This window comes from Neopelma chrysocephalum, unplaced genomic scaffold, assembly GCF_003984885.1.
Source record: "Neopelma chrysocephalum unplaced genomic scaffold, ASM398488v2 Primary Assembly neopelma1_59, whole genome shotgun sequence".
Taxonomy (NCBI): Eukaryota; Metazoa; Chordata; class Aves; order Passeriformes; family Pipridae; genus Neopelma; species Neopelma chrysocephalum.
In genome coordinates, this window is record NW_020897714.1 from 113,488 (window position 1) to 139,171 (window position 25,684).

The 25,684-nt window shown below is 40.8% G+C and overlaps 2 protein-coding genes across 5 annotated transcripts in view; one reads left to right on the forward strand and one right to left on the reverse strand.

Moving 5' to 3' along the window:
• Window positions 1-1,716: 1,716 nt before the first annotated feature.
• On the reverse strand, window positions 1,717-20,761 carry GNS (glucosamine (N-acetyl)-6-sulfatase). 2 transcript variants are annotated; one of them, XM_027679632.1, is made up of 14 exons: window positions 20,574-20,761; window positions 19,961-20,020; window positions 19,087-19,293; window positions 17,489-17,554; window positions 16,984-17,082; window positions 14,493-14,660; window positions 10,826-10,908; window positions 9,359-9,477; window positions 8,621-8,724; window positions 8,098-8,199; window positions 6,788-6,895; window positions 5,983-6,093; window positions 3,968-4,128; window positions 1,717-3,148 (listed from the first exon to the last, which is right to left on the reverse strand). In XM_027679632.1, the coding sequence occupies exons 1-14, from the start codon at window positions 20,712-20,714 to the stop codon at window positions 3,073-3,075; spliced, it is 1,605 nt and encodes a 534-aa protein (XP_027535433.1). In that variant the 5' UTR covers window positions 20,715-20,761; the 3' UTR covers window positions 1,717-3,072. The 2 variants fall into 2 exon arrangements, with proteins under 2 accessions (XP_027535433.1, XP_027535432.1); XM_027679631.1 differs by lacking the exon at window positions 20,574-20,761 and adding an exon at window positions 20,115-20,333.
• A 926-nt stretch (window positions 20,762-21,687) lies between these two features.
• TBC1D30 (TBC1 domain family member 30) overlaps window positions 21,688-25,684 on the forward strand; it is a 56,300-nt gene continuing 52,303 nt past the window's right edge. For all 3 annotated transcript variants that reach the window (XM_027679633.1, XM_027679634.1, XM_027679635.1), the window contains exons 1-2: window positions 21,688-22,000; window positions 24,231-24,395. In XM_027679633.1, coding sequence (XP_027535434.1) covers window positions 21,751-22,000; window positions 24,231-24,395 — 415 coding nt within the window. In that variant the 5' untranslated portion in view covers window positions 21,688-21,750. The remainder of the gene's footprint in view (window positions 22,001-24,230; window positions 24,396-25,684) is intronic.

Below are 25,684 nucleotides of genomic sequence, written 5' to 3' on the forward strand. Positions count from 1 at the left end.
TGAGAGCTGTTTCATTATGTTGAAATATTGTATTCAGCTTGTTGAATCAGTCTCAAATTTAACTTTATTGAAAAGGTATTATAACCTGCTTTGGCTGTGTGCTTCCATGTATGTGTCCCTGTTACAGCTTTATTCCTCAAAATGAAGTCCAGTTTACTGGGCTGATGCTGGGTAAGCATGTACTAGCTGTATTCACTTATGCTGAAGTGATGATAATGTTTTTTGGTTTAGGGTAAAATAATGAAGTTATTAACTGCATTTCTCCCTGTATAGTATCTACCTTACCAGATCAGATCACTACAAGTTCACAGCTCTACTTTTGCTAATAATGATTTTTAAAAAAGTAAAAAAAAAATTATCACATTTTATCTAAACCCAACTCTGTACCAGTAAGGCCCTTTATTTAAAACTGTACATTTAACATGAATGCCTTTGGTAACGAGGTACAGGTACAGCCATAGTCAAATAACACATGAAATGGAATATCCCAAAAGACCATTTAGTTTTAAAATAACTTAGTTGGGAATTAGATCTGAGTAAGAGTCGAAGTTCCTTCATAGTGGTTTTTTAATCAAAGATAAGAATTAACACTGCTCATTTGAGGCTGTTATGCTTTATGGCAACAGTTATTGAGCCTCATTATAAAATACTTTACAGGTATGTGCAGATAGCAAGAGTATTAATTTGGGTAAAACATCTGGTTACTCATACTGAATAATCTGCATCTGCATCAATTCTGTCAATTTTCATATTACTTATTAGGCAAAAAGTAAATTTCAAAAGAAAGTTTCCTTCTTATGGCTTAAGATTACTTTAAGAAAAGACTGTATAAGACTTACACATCTGTACCCATAACAAAGTTGTTTTCTATTAAGGAGCAACAGAATGCACATTACTTGCACTAAAACTTAATTCAAGCAGAAACTTGACATATGACCCAGATTTGCTAGAACTGTTGAGGGTTTAATGTGCAGCAGTCAATATATTTCACACTAGCCTCCATACCACTAGCAAAACAAAGTTTAAACAAAGAACAAGTCTAAGTTGCTAGAATTCTTTGAGCAAAACACTACATACATGAGCTTTAGGTTTAGCTGAGTGTGCAAGAGAACACTTGAAAACAACTCGGGTTTTTTCTAAAGACAAAACAGTTTATGAAGGATACCGATGGGCCATGCTAAGGCTTAAGAAACAAAAAAACAGGATAAAGCTATAGTTGTAGTTAAGGAAAAAAAAAAAAAAAGCAGTCCTGAGTATTTGAAAGCATGGAAGTAGTTTGCATATCCAAAAACCTCTGTGTTCATACAGATGCTCCAGTTGAAAAGTTACCTTTCAAGCAATTTTTTCCCCCTCAAAATATTTGGTCACTTTTAGAGATTTGAAATAAAAGGTCTATAATATCTAACCTGGAGACCACCACAGAAGTTTGCAACTATAAGCTACATGAAGGACAACTTCTGTGCCTCAGATTTAAAAGCCAAGAAAGTTCAGCATGGTTTGTTGTAGCATTGCTTGTATCCAGTTGGTGGATCTGCACACTGGGGTATGCACCTTCACAGTTTTCAAAGTCATACTCTGTTGCTTACTTAATGATTACTTACTACAAGGTATTATGTGACAGAAGTTGAAATAATCATGCTCTACCGGGGTAAGAGATGTGAAATAACTAACTGAAAACTAAATAATTTTGCCACACTTTGTTTGATAAGGGAAAGATTATCTTGCTGATAACACAGTTTATTTGCCCACAAGCAACAGGAACTTGTCTTGCAGAAGATCCACAATTCAGTGTTTCCAGACAGTGTTTTGCCAATGAATCTTTACAGAAGTTGTACAGCAATGGAAATTTGGGTGTTTTTCAAGATTTAGAAAGATACTCAAGTTTGGGTACATGTGATGGCTGCATTTCAAATAAGCCTAATCAGAAGGTTGAAAAGACAGCATACTTTCAGAAGGAAACAAAGTGATTTCTGACATGTAGACCTTTGGTGTGAAGGCCACTTATTGCAGGTTCCAAGTAGTCATGTCTCAACGAAAAAGCAACACTGTGAAGCACTTAAACTGCCTAAAATAGCTCTCTTAGCCTAATGTCTAGTGAGCAATGCTTCTGTGATTTACTTTTAGCTAGTTTGCTTTCAAAATAAATTACCTTCAAGAATCTAATCAACATAAGATGTTAGACAATTTAAGACATTTGGAAGTTAAAATCAGATCAACTCTACTGTGGTGCCCTGGTTGTTGGATTTTGTTTATTTTAGTATTACTTCTGTTTCTGTATTAAAAACAGACTTAAGAGTTAGCTCAAAGCACAGGCACACTTACTTGAATACTTACTAGCCTCAACACTCTCTTGTTTAAACTAACTAGGAAGCCTATCTTAAACAATAAGAGTTTTTTCAGTACCCCCATTCCAGCATTTCAAACTAGAAGAAGCCTGACATTGCATTCTTGTTTGAAAGCTACCAAAGCTGTCCTACAAAATTCATTGGTCTCATTTGAAGTTGTCTCATTGAAAGAGACTACTTAGCAAACAGATTTTAATTCCGCACAAGACACTTGCTAGTCAGATCCTACAGTTTTGACTAATGCCTTCCTACTCTATTTTGGGCTAGTTTGCTATTGTCATTAACAGCTTTGAGCTCGATACAGGAAACCTATAATAAAGTCTGAATATGGGTGAGCATTACTGTGCAATAGCACCTGCCTATCTAACCTGACTCAAATATGCACTTATTGATTTTTTAGAACAAAATAAACTGTTCAGATTCATAGGCATAGGTTTACCTCTGTGCCTGTGATATGAAAAGATACTTGAAAGACAAAGGTGATAATCAACTATTTGAGCAAGACAGATTAGCTGTGTCTAACGATTTACAGTTAGAGTTCAGCTGTAAAATATACATATTGCACAAGGCAACCAGCTAAAGACAAGGGGTTTTCTTCCAAACAAGGTTTGAAAAGCCCATTAAAAGTCTTCCAGCTGTGATCAGCAAGAGTTAACAGAGACAGACCTGCTGCAGCCACTGGAGAAACTGGTCAGTAGGAGCTGATTGCAAGAGGCTCTTGATGGTCTTATAAGGACTGTGTAGAAAACCTCCGAGCACGTATGCCGTGATTGCTGAACATGAGCCGTGGGTCAAACCTGTACCTGTAGGAAGGAACAGTCAAGCGTGAGCTAGTTGTCCTGCAGTGACCAGCACTTCTAGAAAAAGCTTATTGCTAGAATAGCTCTGGTACAAGGCTACGAGTAGTTGCTTTCTCAACTGTATGCAGTAGCAACAATTTCTGTCTATAAGGAGTCTTAAGCAACCAAGGAGTGGATGGTCTCCAAAGAAATAAATACTAGATACAATGTACCAACAGCCTACAAGCATGTATAACAAACATTGAGGAGCTGCATTCTAACAAAGCTTTGCTGCCCCAAATTACAAACTTTTGTAGCACAACTGTAAGGACATTTTAAGTAGTGCTTAAAAAAGCTTTGGTGTAAATGATAACTGAGTTTTGAGGTAAGAAGTCCTATTTACTTACAACAACTGACTAATATATACAGCTTAAGTCCCGCAGGAAATGTTCTTGTTAAGAGCATCTCCAGGACCAATCAAAGCAGGTATTTGGAAAATGCCTGCCTGTAGAAACCAGCAGAGCTCTTCCTGGTTTGCAGGCAAACCCAAGGTCACTGTCTCTGACTACTCAGCACAGCTGTACTCTTCAGCTGTTCTAAGTCAACAATGGCTGACAACATTAAAGTAGTAGTATTCATACCATCAAAGTTATATTTGGTGAGCTAAATTAAAATAGAGATTAAGCATTAAAAAAATAGAAGCATCAAGAAAACATCTCTATTAAACAGTAGTACTTACATCAATAATATATTCCATCACAAATACCCTCTATAAAAGCTTAATTTTAAAAATATACAGTTATATTTAAAAGTATAATAATAATTAAGTGGAGCAGTGTTTACCCGGGATCGAAGACACCTGGTGTTCGGCAAGTTGCTCCTGAACAGGACTGCAGCATCATTAATCGATAGTTCATCTTTTCTAGAATTTCTTGATCAATTGTTTTAGCAATGTTATTGATCTGGTGTGGATCTGCAGTCAAGTTGTACACTTCCACAAACACCTGTTGAAGAAAGTTCTTGCACTGTATTAAGTCCTGAATGCTAACTAACATTTAGTCATATTATTTGGGAAAAATGCTTTATGGCAGCACACAGTCTCAAATGTTATTTTGAGCTCCACTGCAGCAGCCCCACACATAAGGTATGTTTAGCCATGTTTAGTGGTCAAAGACAGTGTGCAAGCAAAGCAGAAGTGCTGAAGTAGCACAGTATTGTTGGAAAAGTTTTCAGTTTCACATGAAGGACTCACCTGCTTCACTGCAGATTCTTTTCCAACATATAAATGGAACCTGTCTTATGACTAAGACCACAGTAAGAAACCAAGGCTAAGCTGGCTGTCTTTTCACTAATGGATCTCAAAATACACAATTTTATGACCATCACATCACCATTCCAGATTCATCAGATACTCAGAGCTGTCAGACCCAAACAGGTGTCTTGACTTCATGTACAAAATACGCTGAACATAAGTATGCTATAGCCACAAAAAAGAAAAGGTTATTCTGTGTGTGTGTGCTTTGAGGTTTGTCTGGAGAATTTTAGGGCAGATTTGTTTTTGGGACATTAAATCTCTAGACCATTCTGTGGGACAAATACTGGTCAGACATATGTCAAGAATTCAGCTGCTGTTTTGTCTGTGCTAGAGTAGGAGGCCTGACTGCAGATGACATTGATAAAAATTGGCCGAGTTGTGTCTAACATAGATAAAGACATATCTGGACAGACTTTGGCTGCAGGCTTTCTTACAAGGTTCACTGCAAGGTCATAAAAGTCAAATTGCTGCACCTTCCCAATACTGTTGGTCTTACTTTAGCTAACCCAGGTAAGCAGTGACCCAAAAATGCCACAGCCACACCTCCTCAGTAGAAAAAAACCCAAAGTGACATGAAGTGTATTATTGAATCAACTTTGGAGTCTACTTTTACCAAGAAATCTGCAAAATTTATTTAACTTGATCATGAGTTGTCAGAAAGCAGAAAAACAAAGGGCGGGGTCTGCTAATTGGCATTTTGGTCTCCTGTACGGTTTTTCACACTATCTAACTGCAAAAGCATCTTGTGGGATTTACTCCCCTGGTTTAAGTTGCTCATTGTAGACCACCATAAAATGTGTTTGTGGTGCACGATTACTGGGGATACCTGCTGTTCATGCCGTTATTGCACATCTGCTGACAATACAGCAGTTTATTAGATCTGTGACCCAGCTGCCTCAAACCCAACCTGCTGTAGAAATAGAGCAGCTGTGTGTAAATGGGCACAAGTAATGATCAGCTGTGTAACACACCGCCTTTTGTGTGTACAGTGTGTGCTCCTCTAGTGAGATCTGTACAGTTTCTGAAGGGGGGACACTAGGTCCTTTATACCCAAACAACTTATGATAAGCACAGTTGTAACTTAAGTACCCAAACAAATGAGTAATAGAAGAGAAATTATTAGCCTGGAATTTCAATTCTTCACAGGTAAAAAAGTTGCAGCTGAACACAAACACACCAGAGGTACAGTGCAGCAGAAAATATTTGTAGAGAAGAGACTGCCATATGGAACTAAGCTAAGAGAGAGAACTGAACCCGGTCCAGCAAAGCTCCCTTAGAGGCTGTTAGGTAATACCAGAAGGTGATAATCAGAGTTTAGGCCTCACTTCCTTCCCACCCCCTTTTCTTTTTTTTTTTTCTTCTTTTTTCCCAGAACCTCACTACAGTTTTGGTCAAACATTCTCACCAGGAGATAACTTTGCCCTGCAAGCAATACTAGTCTGCTTTTCAGGGTACTTCACAGAAACCTTGAGAGCTGATAAGAGTGCAGACAGACACTCACACAGCTGTGAACAGCTGACATCTGCTAGTCAGACAGACTTACCTCCCGGTCATCAAACTCACAGTACTGCAGATCCCAGGAAGTTGACAGTGTCCTTACACAAGCATATGTGTTGTTATAGGAATCTTCACAGACGCAGTCAGGGAAGCAGTGCTGTGAAGTGAGCAGTGAACAACAACTTCAGAGCAGGAGAAGAAGATGAACTAGCAACCCTTTTCCTAGAGACTATACTATACTCATGCCAACAGCAGTTAACTGACAAACACCCAGATCTTAATTTAATACACAAGTCTCCACTGGGGATTTTAAGCAAAAACTCAGCTCTTCTGAATTTGAGAAAGTGTTATTAAAGCCACTATGATTAAGTGCATTATGTACAGGAAGTTAATGTACATACACTGAACAGAACAGCACAACACACTACTAAAGACAACACCAAAGAGATGCTTTATTTAAGTAAAGCAAAGCAAACCTGCTTTGATTCAAAGAGTAGCTAGTGACTTAATAGTCACAGACAAGAATTGTGCAACAAGGTCACTGCAAGTTTAGAAAGAACATTTTGTCACTGCCACACACTTGGCTAAGCCCACACCTTCCCGCATCTTTCTCCAGCCCTGGGGCCCAATAGATTCCTGTTGAAAGGGTTGCTGTGATCTCCATGGTCATATGGAGATGTTAGTTCCACATGGCTGGATATCTCCCTCCAATTCTCAAATGCTCCACAGGACCTACAGAGCTCCAACTTACCAAGACACCTGGATTACGTACAGAACCAGGTTAGCCCATACAGCAAACAGGTTTAATTCAGCAGCTATTTCCTAACATTAACAGATCTTATCTTGCTTACTGTGACTCCGGGTCCTAAGCCAGGACAGGTAGGGTCACTGCCATTGTATCCTTCTCCTTGGTACTCCACCAGGAAGTCTGATCTCCACGTGACATTTTTGTCTCCTCTCTACAACAAGAGGTTAACACAACTTAGTATCTGCTGCACTGTGAAACAGAATAAATTCTCCATGCTTGGTATAATACTAACACTTCCCACTGCTTACAAGGCAAAGTCAGTCTTAAATAATTGACTTTAAGGTTAGAATGTCTTGTGTAACTGGAAGACAAGAATTCAATTCCAAAAATATTAGTACACCTTCTTGTGAGGGTTTAAAAATACTATCTTCAATTTATAAAGGATCACGCAGTAATACCAAGTAGGAGCCACATGGCCAGATATTACAATCCTGCAGACAATATCCCTGTAGACAAGGCTGTTTCTCTTTGATTTATATCACACTACCACAACAGATGCAAAAAGATACCCCTGCCATAAGAAAAGATAAACACCTTTAAGAAACAATTAAGTCTTAAGCTGGTCAATTTGTAGCTGCATTTTAAAAGACAAAGGAGATGAAACTGTAAATTTAATATACAGCACCATCTCAGCCATATGCAGCAAAACACTGAATTTCAGTTTTGATTCCATCAGAGTTTAAACTAGGTGCTTTTTACCTGCTTCTGTCTAAAGAACAGCTTAAGGTTTTGGATACAAGGTTTTAAAGCAAAGCACAGTTTTAAATCTGGATGATCTTTCCAAGCTTACTTTCCAAGTAAGCTGCCTTCAATTTATAGACTAAATTTAATTAAAACTAAACAGATCAACTGCAAGCAGCTTTATTTAAATAGGCTTCTGCTCACCTATTGGAAAGGTCAGGTTTACTTTATAAAACCACATGCATTTTTCCAGAGTTTGGCAGGAAACACTAGTTCTACTGAAAATGGAGTCAAACTAAAGATTTAATAAGAACAGTCTGCTCTTCTCCTGTGTCTATGCAGAGAAATGCTAAGAAAAGGGGAAAGAGGATACAAGGTGGAAACAACTCACAGGCTTCAAAATAGAAATTACTACAAATGGCAGGATTAGCCAAAGGATGAAACAACTTTCTATTATAAAATTATCACAAAGTTGTAGTGCTTATGAAAATATATCTGCATTTAAACAACATACCCACTTTTTCCACTAATCTATGAACATCCCATGTGAAAATTATATCAAGGGAAGAATCTGGGTTATGAGTTAAGCTAGTCTATCAAAGGAAGTAGTATTCACTTTGAAGAATTACCCCTGCAAGAATTATTGGTTACTATTCCTGTTCATCTACTTACCAACAGTGGCAACAGTGACATCCCATCCATCTGGGTTTTATTCAAGTCATACCCCGCAATATCCAGAATAGTGGGACCCAAATCAATATTTGCAACAAGCATCTGCAGAGTGAGAAAAATGTAACTTCAGAAGATCAGTATCTAACAGATGTAATAATAGGACTTTGGTATTACAAGTATTTGTACTTCTAGGTACATCTAAACACTACTTAATTTCATCTTTATAGGCTAATGGACCCTGTGACATTCAAAAAACAATGGCAGGTACTTTGGAAAGTGAGTTCAAAATTCATTTACTCTGTAGTTTGCAAGTGCTTAATTTCACTGATTCAAGGAAGAATGGACAGCTTTTTATAATGAGGTCTCTGCACTTTCTACCACTGTGTATTTAATTTCATTGAGATATATATATATAGGTAGATAGACAGATAGATATGCAGGAGGATAAACTATTACCTCAAGTTGATAACTGTGAAACAATATTAAAAATAAATCTATATTCTTGATTTCACTTCTTTCTTACCTTGTTTGTCTGATTTGGTTTTACCCCTGGTCCTCGAACTAGCAGTGGAACTTTGATATCAAACTCATAAAGCTGCCGTTTGTCTATTGGCAAAGAAAACTGGCCTATACAATAGAAAAATGGAAAAAGTTAAATGACTTATTGTTTCACATTTTACAAGTCTTGTGTTACACAGAATCACAGAATGGTTTGAGTCGGAAGGGACCTCAAAGATCACCTAGTTCCAAACTCCCTGCTGCAGGCACATAATTGCCAGCAGCCAATTTTTAAAGAAGTCAGAAATGGTTCTTAACCTGAACTCCATTAACAAATTGGAGGACAGGAACAGACAACTCCAAAGTATAAGCCATATCTTAAAAAGTTTAAGAGCTTACATACTGCATTTTTAGTTGTACAACATGATACAGATAGGTCTTCAACAGATTTTTATCTCTTATGCCAACTCTTCCTACAGAACATAAAGACCCTTCCTCCATTTCTGTTCTAATTTTATGTATACCAGGATACACTGGTAGAGATTAATGCTGAAAACCACAACCAAACAAAACCCAACCAAACTATAAAATCACCGAACACCCGACACTGCAACTCCAGATTGTTTTGCAACTCAAATCAGTACTTCTTCTGTCTACAGTTTTCCAACAGCTGCTTTTCCATTTTCTGGAGTGGTCATGTGGGTGAAATGTTACGTGATTCCTGGATCTTCTACAAATATTCAGCAAGCAGTAAAAATTTTACCAGTGTGGAAGCCATTGTCTGATGTGTAAAAGATATATGTGTTGTCTAATTCTCCGTTCAGTTCCAGTTTCTTCACTAGTTTCTCTATCAGATCATCTACTGACAGCAGAGTTTGCCACCTATACAGAAAAAGCACTTCATATTAGAGTATGAAAAATTTAGAATAACTCTGACTGCAGGTAGGCCATTCATATCCTGCTTCCAGTTAACAGTGTATGCACTGTAATTGAATTATTTTGCTTACAAATTCTGAAAACAAATTTCATAGACTACTACACTGTTCTTTTTGAGGCTGCAATTAAAGATTGAAATAAGATTGTTTGTCTTGAGTTCTTGTTAATTTTATTTTGTAGTGTCTGCAAAAGACACCAAAATGCCGATTACTTCTTATCTGGAGACAGTGAAGACCAACTTTGAAGCAACACTGTGGCAAAGAGTCACTTATCTCCTGCAAAGTCAGTTGTTATTAGTTCTTTATATGTACTTTAATATTAAAATGCAAGACTGCCATGAATTCAGTTGTCTATATGAGATACTTTCTGTTTGAAAACTATAACAGCTATTTTGTATTACTCATGTAATGTCAGGGTCCATTATTTCAGGGTATCTAAAGCCTTCAATAGCTACAAGTTCTTTTTTTCTTTGTCATGGGGTTTGCCACTGAGAAAAGCGACTGCTTCCATAAGCTTCCACAGACTAAGTATTATGCTGAATTAACTAAAGCTATTCAATACTCAGATGCGGTTTTCTCCAGGCTTTATTTAAGGTTTTGTTGCATAATTTTACCTTAAGGTTTTATAAAGCAAGAGCCTAAAAAAATCTTGGTTTTCCATCTCCAAAGTCCCTGATAATTGCTCAAAATAAAGTTCAACACTTAAAGTTAAACTAATGTTTATTTCAGAACTTCTCAAGAAAATACACCTGCAGTCAAAACAAATGCTCTTCATTTCTATTAAAAAAGGAAACAAGTCATATCAAGACATTACTCCCCACATCCCCTTTTATAAAAAAAGGAATCAAGGACCGCCCTTGGCAAGGCAGGTATTCCCATGTAAGACTACAAGCCGAGGTTAATAAATCAGATTAGCTGGCAGACAGATCAATCACATTTGATGTACATTACGCAAGAATCCAGAATTAAGTGAAGTAGAAGGTAAGGCCATTTTTTAAATAAAAACCTCGAGTGCACTGAAAGAAAAGCAATAGAAAAATGAAGTGTGATTGGTCTTTTTTGTGATAAATAGTGGCACCATTTGTGAATAAAATATTTCTGAAGCCAATGACAAGTTCATTTGCAAAAAGTAAACAAAGTCAGGTTGGCTGAGACAGATGCCAGAGAACTATTAGAGGAAATATGATTTTGATTGTCAGACTTACTACAACTTTTTTAAAAACACACACTTTAAAAAAAAAAATAAAAAACTACAAGTTCTGATCAGAAACCTTTGACAACAAGAAAATTCTTACCGCTTTCTATAAGCATCATCAAGAAACTGTATTGAAGAGTTAGTCATTGGAGTCTTTGCTTGTCGAATTAACCAGTGCTTGTTCTAAAAGGAAAAAATAAAAAAGATTAGTGTAGGAGAGAAGTATCAGGTTTTAAATCTTTCTTAGACCAATTAAAATAGAAATTATTCCTGTGAAACAGCCAGGCAATGCTATCAAACTGACCTGACTCAGATTTTACATGAACCAACAGGGAAGATCAAAGTTTCAAGAGCAGAATGTATTACAGTATGCTCAGCCCTTGATGAGAAGAAAATAGCTGTGGATCTTTTCAAAGCAGTTCAGGGAAGAAAATTGTGAAAGGATTTAGGAAGGCTCTCCTAGAGGTAAAAGTGTGATAGCCGGAGACAGGTCTGATGAAAACAATCTGAAGTATTGAGCATTGTTGTAAGACTGGACTTGGTTGTCAGAGTGATGAGCCTTTGGGACTAAGATTAGCGAGCATCCTAATGAGTAGAGAGGTGGGAAGAAACTCCTGCATCAAAAGCAGTTGGAACTATTTAAGTCATAGACAGGTGAGGACAAATATCTGTAACAGTGCCACTATCAGATTCTTGGCAACCTATGAACTCGGGGCTGGATACCAGGGAGAGGAGCAGAACATTACCATTTTATTTGGATTTTGACTTCAAAACAGGAGCGTTTATTTAGCTGCAGCATCATCAATTCTTCTAGCTGCATCCCCAACTTTCAGAAACAGCCTCTCCCTTCTTCCCCTCATCCACGCCCCCCAAAGTAATGAAGACTATGTAATTCATATAAAACATGATACTCCCACATTGAAGCACCAGTCTGAACCGGGTCAGCTGCTGTACAAATACATGGGAAGGTCTGTTGTGAACAACCTGAAGGTTAATATTAGTGGGAATCAAAATAAAGAAGAAAGCCATGTCAATGCAGCTTTACACTTTTCATTTAGTAGGTCAGAGATGACCCACGCATCATCCTCAGCTTGAGCCTGTATTTAGCTGGTCCCTCCTCTCCGTAGAGCCTCTTGTTATGCAATTTCCCTCCTGTCACAAGCAAATGACTCTGAATGAGCTCAGGCTTTAGGGACTCACAACAAAGTGACTCATGTCCTGCAACTATTCAGTTCCCCTGTTTTTTGTTCTTGACAATCAAAGGAAAGATTTTTGGCATGAAGACTTAATACCATGTCCACTTTATTTTAATTCAGTTGTATTCAGATTCTCTTTTACAGTAGTTGTAAAACAATTTTCTGGTGAGACGCCATGTCACCATCTCAACAAGAAACACAGCATAATCAACACCAAACATCTGGGACTTGTGTGTTGGCTGAGAGGGGAAAAAGGGAATACATCACAAATCTTATCTCCAGCTCAGCAGAAGTTCTTTCGAGAACAGAGGAGCTGGCAACATCACCTGTGCACCAGCCACTTTTCACAAGGGGTGTGCTTAGGATAGGTGCTTCATAAGGCTGGACGACTCAGGCAAGGAAGTCACCAACTGCAGTAGAATCCTCCTCTTTCACTTGAGTATTTTGTTTTTCCTATCTTTCTCTGAAATTTCAAAAACTTCACACAGAACCTAAACACCTTTGTGGATTTCAATAAACTTCACACTGACCCAGAGTCCTCAAATCTGCTTCCCTGTCAAGTGTCTCACCATTTACATACAAAGCTGTCCACCAGTCCTGCTGCCTCCCTATGTTCCATTCTCAGAGAAATTTTAGGAGATCGAGACAGTATACCATATATTGCCAGCAGAATCTGAACACAGCTGTGCTCCGATTTTGCCTGAAAAACAATGCATGCAAGAGAAATACCCAACATGTATCTTAATCAACTTCTCTCTCAGAACAGCTTAGATAAAACACTTATTTGGATATTTAACAGTCCTGCTTGGGAACCCAGACAGGTACCTATCATTCTATACAGTTCATAGCTGAGGATCCAAAGCAGAAATTCAAGTCAGATTCTGAGCAGTGATGTACACAAGAGCTTAACTCCTATTTTTCCTGCAGAGATTCTGCCTAAATGGCTCCTTTTAGTAGCCCTTGCCCATATACTGCATAAGGAAGCGAGGCAATATTAATTTAGGAGTCCAGACTGTACAATGCAAGACTGTCCAGCAAGCATTACAACATCAGTGAGGATCTGAGCCTATGTACATGTTTACTGCTACTGCAGGAATCATGCTTGCCCTAGAAAACAGTGAAGCTCAAAGAAGAGTTAGGCTTCAAGACTACAGCACTGCCAACTGCAGAAATGCACATTGTTAATGACCTTAGCTACTGTGTCTAGGAAGGAGGGTAATGCTACTCTGTTCCTATAAGAAAACTGCTGTTTCCACATATATTAATTACCAAACATTAAGTCTATTGTTTTGCTTTGTGTGATACAGGCACATGCAGAACTTTTGCACCACATAAGGGAGCTCCACACTGTATACTAGCTGCTGCCTTCACTGACCAAGTTATTTCTAAGTCACTATTTTAAAAGCACTCAATTATTACAGTAGCAGAATCTAAGCCAAAGTTCAGGAACCTTTTACGAAGGAAAAGATCCCAGTCTGATTCTTACTCTCTAGTTTGAAACTTAAAAGGTAGGGCTGAAGTATTTATTAGTGCCTGCAGCCCTTTTCTCCCCTTTCATTCATGGTTTTGTATCATACTGATAAGTACATGGTCATTTTGCAAGCTACAATCCACAGCAAAAACCAAGTTTCCTTCTGTATCACATGAGTCACAGTGACCTTAGAAGTACGACTGGGCTCCTGATAGGCATTTAAACAATGTTATCTCTCGCTCTGGAGATTAGAAGCAAATCTTGAAGTGACATAATTGAACATTGAACAGTAGTGGGTTCTATATTTTAAACTACTTGAATCAAAAATACAAAACTTCTGTAAACTAGGTATCTCACCAGATGAACTGTGAATTTCACTTATTGGCAGAGTAAGTTGCAGCAGATTAGTGTGAGCTAGACCACAGCTGGCCAAGTTTGCTGGCAGAGGAAGATACTGCCCTGTCCCAAGGATGTCTGAGTTTGTAACATTAGGCTCAGTAATTCTGTTTGCAGGTTATTTCAACAAATCGAAGTTCTCAAAGTCCTTAGTGACCCTGGGGCCTGTGGTTCATGATTTCACTAAGTCCTCTGGTTAGTCTGACATGCTTGTCACCTCAGGGCAGCTTTGCCATGAGCTCAAGGAATGGACCACCCATCCACACCAGCAGATGTGCGTAAGGAATTCAAGGCTCTCAACATTCTTCACCCGAACCTTTGAGTAGCATACTACCTATGTGTTCTCCTGAACTCCTGAGAATAAGAATTTTTTAAGAGCTTCACAAGAGTCTGGAAATTGGACAAAGAATTCATTTTTTTCCATTTATCAGTCGTAATTCCATTGTACTACCATATAATTTTGTCACTACATTTTTTATTTACAAGATATTGGTATGCAAATATCTTAAAAATCACAATAAATGTATATGACCCTGACAGACTCATCAGAATCATTAAAAACCAGTAGTCATGGTATTGGCCTATTCTCACTGTTTAAACCATCAAGTTAGGGCACTGCTTACTGCTCTCACAAACTAGAACAACCTATAGAGATTCTTGCTAGTTAGCTTACCTTGCCATGAATATTAAAACAGTTAGCTTACCTTTCCATGAATATTAAAATTGCTGTTTCTTGGTGCACTGACATTCTGAAAGCTCTTCGTATACTGTGGAGCAGGTGTCCAAGGGGAGTGTGGTGCTGGGGTTGAGATCATCATAAAGAAAGGTTCGAAATTAGATTTGTACTCTAAGAAGTCCAATGACATGTTGGCCTGCAAACAGTGTTGTTGGAGGAGAGAAGTCATGCCTCAAAGGAAAGCAGTAAGTATTTGAAAAATCCAAACTAAACATTCGTAACTCATTTAGAGCTTGGTAATACTAGGAACTTTTAAACTATTTCAAAAACTTCCTGTCTGCTCATCTACAAATGTCTAGAACAGCAGCTCATGATAAAAACAATCCCAAGTGCTCATGTTAAACAAATAATTTCTCCCACACCTCTGAACAACTTTCTGCTTCAGAACTTTGCATTATTTAAACCTGGAAAGCTCATCAGAAGTTTGTGCCTATTCCAAATACCAACAGAATTCACCTAAACAGGTTTTATCAAGTAACATCAGAGTTTTCTTTAATACAATCAGAATCCTTCTGAGGCTTTCAGATGCCGCTTGCTGTTTGACAGGTCCCAGTTCAGCAGCTTCAATTGTCTTCAGAAATAGCAATAGTTCTGGGAAATAAAAATGTCAGCCCCACTGTTTATAGCATATGCTCATTCTACAGCAAGCTCCTAGATCACAAGGGGTGAAGACAGCAGGTCTGGTGAAGAACAGTGCCAAACTCCACTAGCTGTTGCCACTTCACTGCACTTTCAGTTTCATTTCAGCCTATACACAACTTCAAGTAGCAAGTTAGAAGAGATTGTGAGTTCCATTTTGGCCTTCCCTTGGTCAGCCTTTAAAATTAAAGCTTCAAACATATTACTCATAGATGAGTTCTTCAGTATTCAAATCTTACAGCATTTTTCTTTCCTGTCTGATTAGTATACCCCATTTTGGATATCCTTTTTCTTTCTCTAGAAAAAAAACAATACACTAGGAATTCTCCCTCTTCCTTCCTACTAACTTGTACATCTAAGCAAGTAGGACTTGACTTCAGTGATATGACAACAGAGTTAAGGAAGGATAAGAACCATTCAGAAACCAGTATGATGTAGGTAAACTCATAGAGGTAGCCAACTTTGATTTCATTAGGAGCTTAAACTGCAACATGCGAGGACTGCAGTAGAAAGATTCAGGTGCCCTTAGTCAGAACCAGAAAGCTTGTACATCACATCAAGCGACACAGGAACTCTGCACAAGCAATTTATTCCTGTGCACTGTCCAGCAAGTGAATTAAACTTGAACACAGCTCTGAAATGCTGAATACATGTTTGGTAACTACAGGCAGAAAGCAGAATGCAATACACTGAAAATCATAATACACTGCTGTGTCAATACGTAACATACCACAAGTAAGCAGTTTATGCAACAATGACCTGTTGGACAAAATGCTTACAAGCTGCTGAAGGATCAAAAAAACCCAGTACAATGCCAGTAATAGGATAGTCTCACTTCTGGCCTATCAATTCCAATCTAGCTTTAGAGCATGTAAATCTAAATTTAATCAGACAGCTGTTCAGTACCCTAGGAAACATCAATCAGTGCTGTTGCTAGTAAGCAGCTGCCTGTTCTAGCACCCACTGGAATGAAACTCCTCATGGTCTCCATGAAAGACTACAACACTGCATGAAGAGACATCTCAGAGAAGAACTTTTGCAAGTGCTGTATGTGAGCTCCCAGCAGTACCAACCCATACACTGTAACAGCAAGTCAGATTATGACTCCAGCTTGGCAGGAAGGGGCAACATCCTCCCTTTCCCCCCCAGCTACTACTACTTGCCAAATAGGGCCTTAAGAGAGCTAAAGTAACTCTTCCAACTTTCCTTTAAGTCTTTGAAACCTTTGTTACTTCTCTATTTTAGGAGGGTAAAGAGGCGACAAACTCCCTTGGTCAGCTACACATTGCCCTCTCATACTATGAAAGGCTGATTAGTCTCTAATAATTCCAAGTTATCAGCCTGATGTAGCTGAAGATTACAATACACTAACACATCATAATACCTAAGAAACAAAACATGCTGTAAAGCTATTCTTACATGCTTAACTTCCTACTGAAATCTTGGCCCAGTTAATCTGTTACAGAAGTTGCATATATATAATGAAACATATCCTTTTATAAAGTAATTTAAATCACTGCCTATGTGTTCCTCATGCACCCCAGCAGTAAGTATTAACCTCTCAGTTAGGCTACTGGCTGGCAAATGGGCAGCTGGAATCCCTTTCCTCTCCAGAGCTCAAACACAAACCTGTCATGTCTAAATATACTCAGAATCTTGCTCTGCTAATTAATGCCCACCCATCATCACAACAGCATAATTGTGCGTGTATGAAGTAATACAGCCTAACAAGTTATCATCCCACCCTTCCCCAAGCCCTCAGCATGAGGCATTATATGGTCATAAGCAGCTTCTGTACCAAATGTTGCAAAATTTCTTACCAGGACATCTGTCAGATAATCTACACTGTAGTTCTCGCCATGCCTTCGTGCTTTGCCATTTACTGAAAGAGTATAGTTGTAGTACTTTGAATTTTTCTCCTGTGGAAAAGAAAAGTTATATGGATCTTTATACAAAACAACATGTACATTGATTACTTGAAATGAGCTGCCCACAAGCATTTGTCAAACAGGTTATGAGCATTTGCCATAAGGATACTGCAAGAATTCTCAGAAGTTTCCAACCACAAAACTTATTTTGGTGCTATCTCACACTGCTTTGGCTTTACAAACCAGAGTTTTTAACCAGGCACTCAGTAGCAGTAGCCTTTGTGAAAGCCAAGGATCTGATGCGCAACCAAAGAAAAAAGGGAAGAAAATTTGCATTGTTAGATGCTCTTTGCCTGCTCTTTCATGATCAGCAAAGTTAGAATTCAACTAGGATTACAAAACCAAATTGGATTACAAGCAAAATTAAGTATTTAAAAACAAAAAAAAAGTCACATACCAAAGCATACCAAAAACTCCATCCAGGCGGGACATGACCTACTCCCCCTGCATCCTCTGCTCCGTACTGCAAAAAGACAGCATGACTCACAGTTTCAATTAGGATGAATAAAAGCTAGAAATTATGTTTCATATTCATGCACTTTATTCAACACTAGTCAGAAACCATGTTAAGACAAATTCAATTTCAGAATGGGGAAAAACAAATATATACACATATAAAAACACATGTAGAGCCAGTTAAAGAAACCAGGGTTCAATTACTAGAAAGACAGTAACTGAAAGCTTGGTAATCACAATAACATTTAAGTGTTATTCTCTGCTCTATTTTCTTGTGAAAATATGCAGAAATCCTGGAGAACATATGGTACGTCATCAGGTAATGAGAAGTGATCAAAACATCTACATGACAATCTTAGGTTTTGTGACAACAGTTCATAAGATACTAAAGAAAATTTCACGTAGACCAACAGCTTCCTTCATTCTCCACAAATGGGGGTAGGAACTTGAAGCAATGCTAGCCTCTTATCACCTCAGTGCCAAATAATCTACAACAAGCAGCCTTTAAGACAGCAAAAAAAGGGAAAGTAGCTGCTGAGTCAGTGCCAAACTCAAAACAGAGGGTGCCTCAAAGCAACACAACGGGTTTTCTCAGGGCTGCCCTCTCCCATCTTCATGGCTTGCCTAACTGCGAGGATGGGAGACTGCTGAGTCAAGGGATGCTCAGAGGAAAACAGTTAAGTTTCCCTTCCTCTTGCTGCCTCAGGAACATCAGCAGAAACAAATTCGTGCATTGCAATGAAAATTCAAGTTCCATTATTCTATTATACCACCAGCATTTTCCACCAAGAGATGCAAGGAAAATAATGCTGTTAAGAACCCTGTAACTCATCTAGCTTCAAATCCAATTCCATCACACAAGAGCTCTAATTTTAGAGCTTTCAGTGCTGAATTTTACATCTTACCATAAACTACTAGAAACCATAGGCTTCTATGGAAAAAAACAAAAGCACACATATAAAAGTGATTTAATGATAAAGTGTTGGGTAACTGCTGTAAAGAGCTCTGAAAATATCTGTTCTCCCAATTAATTTACCTCAGTGGACACTTAATTTTTAAAATATCATATTGACTGCTAAAAAGAAAACAGTCCTCTGATGGAAGAGGATATGTCAGTCAGGAATACTGATACAAATCAATTTTTTTAATGTTATCCTAACATCATGCATGGTCTAGCATTGGTTTGATGGGTTCTTCAGTACTACAGGCCAATCATCTATCCATTTCCTCCAGTCATTAAAATCATCATCTCTAAAAATTTACACATTTGAACGTACTAAAAAAAAGCTTTTGGATTCCATCATTCTTTCAAAATCAACTTTAAAAACATCCTGATACCTACAGAACCTGAATTTAACCAAATTAGAGATCCGAACTTTACATCGTATTTATCCCATCTGGGCAAAGGGAAGCATTCATCCAAGTTACATCATATTATACATTTTGGGGACCCACCAAATAGAAAAATCACGGAATGTTTTAGAAAGATATACGAACGCAAATAAACTGTAACATTAAAAAAAAAAAGGCACAAAATACCTCATTTAAATACTTCCCAGCAAAGAAAGTTTGATAACCACACATAGATTTGAGCAGCGCTGGGAAGGTGTATGGTTCTTGAATCTTCTGCCATAACTTGCTGCTACAGTTCCCTTCCAGAGTGTTATTAACGACATGATGATTATGTGGATATTTTCCTGTTAAAATGCTAGCTCGACTGGGACAGCAAAGTGCACTGGGAACATACTGGAGAAACAGAATGAAGACAGATAAGACTGGCACAGTAAAACAATTTTATCTCAAAATTTATAGTTTTTAAATAGCTAACAGGTTGATTAAAATGTTCATCAACATTAAAACCTACTTCTTTCTGGACAGACAGAATTACGTTCCACGTACGTTCGCTAATGCAAAGCTACACATGAAACCAGTTTCAGGTCTCTGCAGCACATGCTCTTCAGCCCCTCAATGCAAGATTAGATGTGGTTCTTACACAGGAGCAATTGCCCATTGACTTACTCCAGTATTTTAGCCATGGAGATATACTAGAATATGAAGAGTGAAACGGATTTTCATCACACATGAAGTTGATGACAGTTTCAAGTACCTACTTTTAATGCTTCTTAGTTTGTAATAAAAATATTCAGACTACATAGCTTTACTTTACAGTTAAAGGAAGTTAGCACAAGTGTTTTCAGGAAGTGAAACTTTCCTTCACAGATTTTAACATGACCTTAAGTTATATTCATTCGGAGACCTAAAAGTAGTTAGAGATTGAATTTAAAAACCCCTACAACCACAGGTACAGGCTTCATAAAACTATTACCAGCTTTGAGACCTCAGATGACCTGAGATACAGAGTACACAAATGCATGCAACCTCAGAAGCTCAGAGAGTTAATGTGAACACTTACTGCATTTAGGAAGGTTATTCCCATCTGTGCAATGAGAGCATTAGTCTTCTTTAGGGGGGTCTGGAAGACAAATACCCAAAGGGTGTCAACTAAAAAGGCAAGGATGCCAGGTAAAGCAGGGGATTTGAAGCAGACTATGTGAAAGAAGTCCCACTATCAGAGTTTTCAGGAACCACGCAGGCAAGACACTAAGTGTCCTTTCCTTCTTGCCGGGGCCTGGAGCGGCCACAGCGGTTGCGCAAGGTGCGCCCAAGGGAGCAGAGGTGCGTGGAGTTTCCAGGGGTACTCGCAGCGGCTGCACTGGAGACGGCCCAGCCCCGGCCCGATCGAGCTCCAATGGCTCTGCAGAGCAGCTCATCCCACCCGCGGAAGCCCCACCGTGTCGCTCCTTCAGCGGTGCAGTTCGGCCCGAGGCCGCGGGAGCCCCTGCCCGGGGTCGGGCCGGGCCCAGCCCACCGCCCCTCGCGGTCAGAGCGACCCCGGCCCCACGCCCTCCCCTGCCCAGCGCCCGAGCCCGGAACGCCGGCCGACAGCCCCGTATGCGCCCTGGCGGCGAGTCCCCCTCTTTCTCGCCGCGCTGCCGCCAGCCCCGCGCCCGCCGCAGCGGGGTTACCATGCCGCCCAGGCAGACATCCTGGTCGTCGGTGAGGATGAGCACCACGTTGGGCCTCCGCGCCTGCTGGGCTGCCCGCGCCGGGCTCAGCACCAGCAGTGCGGCCAGCGCCAGCCCCCGGAGCAGCGCGGCGGGGGCCATAGCGCGGCGGGACGGGCGGGCGGAGGGACGGGACAAGAGGGTCGGTGCCGCTCGGCGCCACCGGACCCGGAGCAGCAGCGCGCGGGCCCGCCCCGCCCGCGGCATATGACCCAGGAGCGCGAGGGGGGGCGGTGTCACGTGGCCCGGGGACAGCCCCGGCCCCGCCCCGTCGGGCCCGGCCCCGCCCTGGGCTGCGCGCGGGGGGCCTTTTCCAGCTGGGACGTTCGCGCTCCCCTGTAGGGATGTGTGTAAATGTCTGTAGAGCGCGTGCCAGGGGGATGGAGCCAGGCTTTTCTCGGTGGTGCCAGGCAATAGGACAAGCGGCAACGGGCAGAAAGTGATGCACAGGAAGTGCCACCTGAGTACGAGGAAGAACTTCTTTACTGTGCGCGCACTGGAACAGGTTGCCCAGAGAGGTTGTGGAGTCTCCCTCACTGGAGATACTCCAAAACCGCCTAGACGCATTCCCATGCCATGTGCCCTGTTTGAGCGGGAAAGTTGGACCATTTGATCGACTGTGGTCCCTTCCAACCTGACCCATTCTGTGATTCTGTGAATTTCTGACCTGAATTACCGCGGCTGCTCCGCCGGTAGCGCCATCGGTGCCCAGCGAGCCCAGGCGGAGCCGTGAGGATCCCGCCATGCGCTTTGGCCGCGGGCTGTGCTACAGGGACCGGCCGCAGCCCAGGTACTGAATTGCCGCAGAACCAGGCCGCCGCTCCAGCTGGGAGCAGGAGCAGGACGGCGGGCAGGACGATGGTGCCCGGGTACCGCGCCCAGTGTCACCGCCCCGAGGCGGAGCGAGGTCACTTGGCCCCCCACCCCTCCGCAGGTGCAGCGTCTCCCTCTCCCCCCGGTGTGTGCCCGCGGTGCGTGGGAAGGGAGGGGAGCCGGGCGCGGCGCTCCTGCGGGCAGGGGAGCGTCCCGCCCGCCTGGGCTTTCCTGTCCGCCCCCCCCTTCCCCTTCCCCTGCCCGCCCCACTCCCGCGTGTCGCTGTGGAACGGGCCGGGCCCGGAACCCGGCGGCGGCGCGGAAGATGGATGCAGGGGAGGCCGGCGCGGGTGGCAGGGCGGGGAGCAGCGCCGACAGCCTGGCCGAGGAGGAGGACGACGACGAGGGGGGTCCCGGCAGCGGGCGGTCCAGCCGCACCTCGTCGCTGGTGAGCGGGCTGCTCACCGAGCTGTACAGCGCCGCCGAGGCGGCTGCCCCCTCGAGCAGCGCCCGCTCCCGCGCCCTCCATGAGCTGCACCAGCGGCCGAGCCAGGTCAAGTACCTGCGGCTGAAAGGTACAGCTCGCCCCGCCTGCCCTGCCCTGCGCTGCCGGGGCTGGGAGCTGCCCCTGCCGCCTCGCTTTCCCTCTGTGGCTGCTCGGAAGTCCTGACCAAGGGTGCTCTCCGCTCGCTATAGCAGTCTTTCTGCATGGCCATGGCTCCCAGAAGCTTCCCGTGTGCTGTTAGCTGAGAGCTCCTTCAGACCAGGGCCTCCTGTGCTGTTCCTTCCTCCTTTGTTCCAGGTGCTGTAGGAGCAAAAATGGGGTCACCTGCTATTAATTTCTGTGACAGATTGCACAAGCTTTTGTGTTTTCTGCGAGTTCAGTGCTTTTCCTCACAGTAATAAATCAGTGACCAGTTTTCATTTCTTTCCCTTTTCCTTAGTCTGGAAGACATGCTAGGCATACGGTGTCGTAAGAGGTAATTGTTTTTTCAGGTCCTTTTAGTTCTAGTGAACCTAAACTAAACCAGACAGTTGTAAGGCTTATTTGCAGGTTGGCATGTCTTCCAGAAAAGAAATAAGTGTAATAAAAAGTGTAAATGCTATAGTCAATTGACCAAAATCTAAATGAAATTTTCAAAGAATTCTCCTGAAAGCTAAGGAACCTCAACAGGGCGTGTTTTTGAAGGAATAAGACTTGCAACTCCAAGTTGATCAGATGAAGAGAGCAGCACAAAGGCCTCTTGTCTCCTGATGTTTAATCATTCCTGCTTTTGATGAGGAGGAAAAAAAAGAAGAGGTGAATAAGCGTGCCTGTTTTTCAGACCTGTGCAAACAGCTGTCTGCTTCCGTGTTTGGCTTCTTAATGAGATGAGACACCATCTGATGTTACTAGGATGTAGCTCACGTTCTTCTGTGTGTCCTATAGCAACTTGGGACTCAAAAAACCCTTGCTTGTTGAGGAATATATTTTGTAGTATTTCAACTCATTACTTTTGCTGCAAAGTTAATTGTTTTTACAGGGACAGCTAACTGGCATGAGTGAGAAAGAAGAAAGCTCACTGCTTGTGTGGTGACTGTAGAAGTCAATAGGAGCGCAAATTAATTTTTTTGCTCTCAAAATCCATGGATTTATTTTTAAATCCCCTTGCCTGGTACAAGTGATTTGGACTTGCAGCTGAGCAGCAAGTGCTGAAACAGGGTAGTGTCTATAAAATACAGGACTGGTTTACCACTGATTCCACTCCCCTTGCAGTCATACTTTGCTCTTCACTAGCCCATGATTGATGGTCATTTCAGCCTAATTTGTCCTTTTCTTTAAGCTCTCCAGAATTACTGAAAAAGTTTTGCAACATGAGCTGAGCTGTTTACCATCCCACTAATAGTAGCTTTTTCTGGGTGCATAAATATTTTTCTCATTAGATCAGGTTACCAAAGTATGGATTTCTTGCACTGATTTTCCTTCTAGCATCAGGGGGACATGGTTGCATTGAAAGTGATAGGATTTGAAAACTTAGCTGCAGGGAGCAGACCTCTGTGTAGATGCTCGTGACAAGCTGTGCCAGGCTATTATAGGGGAGAGCTGAAGAGGTCAGCGTGTGATAGGCAGGATCCAGGATTTCACTGGTAGGGTGAGCCTTGGAGAACAGAGCAGAGGACACAGAAAAATAAATGGACTTAAGATATCTCCCCAACAGCTCCCTCTTCTGGACGTGAAGCATGTCACATAGGGGGCAACAGGAATATTAGAAGTAAGCTGAGACATTTTGGTGAACTAAAAGGCGTCTGGTGACACTGTGACTGACCAGTGGAAATAGCTGAGGCCTTGACTGAAGCTGTCCAGTTGTGTCTTAGTGGAGATTCCCACTTAGCACTCATTCTGGACTTGAATTTGTAGCTTTGCAGGCAGCTTCTTGAATGTGTTCCTTTGTTACAAATGCACATCTTCCCCATGCACAGGCAGCTTTTTGAAGATACTGTATTTAAAATTTATCCCCGGTTGCACTATTGTCAGATATTCTGGCTACATCTGTCACAATTCTATGAATTTATAATAGCATAATTATTAAGATTCATACGCTGTGCAATAAATGGAGGTACTTTAGTTTAAAAGAAAATTAAAGACTTTGGCTCAGATCCTGAAAATATTTATAATTGGGAATTACCCCAGTCAGTAGAACTTGTAATTTATAGAAAGCTTGTACATAAATGTCCGTGGGGCAAGTCTCTTTGTACGTCAGCTACAATGAGCTGTTTGTAAGTGTTTTGGCCTGTACTGAAGTTGTTTTCTCTGTTTGTTGGCAGATGTTGATGAATTAACAACTATAAAACAAGAACTGAATTACAGAATTTCTATTCAATCAGCAAAGTTGCTTCGTCTTCTGAAGCAGAAAGACAGGCTTGTACAAAAAGTCCAGAAGAACTGCGACATTGTTACAGCTTGTTTGCAGGCGGTTTCCCAGAAACGGTGTAAGTACTTTCTGTGTGCTAGTGTAAGTAGTTTATTTCATTAACATGGTCAGTATTTCATTCAAGCCTTCGCACTTCATTTAAAGTCAAAAGGCCAGGCTATGCTATTTCTTAGATATGACTGGCTCTTAGTGATGTCAGTGGCACCTGGAAACAGTCAAAGTTCAACTACCTCGGCTGGGTAAGCTGCCATAGCTGTGTGTAATGCTGTGGCACGCTCACTGTAGGTTGTCTGCCAGGCTTTTTCGGCTTTAATTAAACAGACAACCTGAGTTGAATTTTTTTGGTGTGCTTGCTGTGTGGAGCTGTCTGCTTTCATGGTGTTATAAGGGAGATGCTAGAAATAGAAATTCTTCTCAGTGGCAGCTATAGACAGTATATGGAATTGTCTTCCCACAGCATTGTTAATAGCGTGTAACTCATTTCTGTCAAATTGATTAAAGATGAGGAGTATTAATAAAAACAAACCTACTTCCCTCAAACCCCTTTATCAGTGTTTTGGGAGGTTCTGCGAGAGTGCATGGGAAAGAGGAGAGACTTTACTCTTTAATTGTTTAGCCTTTTTTTCCAGAACAGTGAAACCTTTTTATTTGACTTGGCAAAGTTGTCATCTTCAGATAGGCTGAAGTGCTTTCGATAGTTCTGCTAAAGTAAAACTGCATGTAATGTCATGTGTAAAAATAAATAGGAATTATGCCTTTAGAAAGGACATGTGAAAATAACCTAATATTCCCTGTCTTATTTTTTCATTAACATGCAGCGTGACAGGTACAGAAATGTTCAGGTACAGTAAATAAAGCATGGTCTTTTCGTAAAAATGTCTGCAGAAGCTTTGAGATGCATGTAAAAATTTTTTAAAAGAATTTTACTGTAGTGGCATGTGCTAATGTAGTTTAGTTAAGGGTTTGTCTATTAATGTGAAACTTCACTTTTAAGCATTTAAAAGTGTTTTTTTGTTTTACCTAAACCTGGCATGTAAGTTCTTGGCTATCATGTGCTATGGAGGCATATTTCTACTTCTCGAAAACTTTTTTTTATTAACATCAGCTTGATAACCAAGTCCTCAGTGCCATTAGCATGTAAGCATATACTTAGTCTCCTTTTAAATGAGACTTCTTGAATTTTGTATATGTTTTAAGTATTTAGAGGATTTGATTGTAAGTTCTGGGGCCTCATTTGTTAGGTAAAAAGATGTTACTGAAAGGGATGTGGATTTCATGCTAAATATGAATGTGATTTTGCAAGTTTCAGGTACCATTTTACACTGAAATTAATGGGGCATTATGTTT

Coding starts and splice junctions, on each gene's coding strand:
- GNS (XM_027679631.1), bottom strand. CDS start 20,318: ATGAGCTGCTCTGCAGAGCCATTGGAGCTCGATCGGGCCGGGGCTGGG. Junction 19,294..19,960: donor GAATAACCTTCCTAAATGCA/GTAAGTGTTCAC, acceptor CTGTTTCTCCAG/TATGTTCCCAGTGCACTTTG. Junction 3,149..3,967: donor CCAGGTGTCTTCGATCCCGG/GTAAACACTGCT, acceptor TCCTTCCTACAG/GTACAGGTTTGACCCACGGC.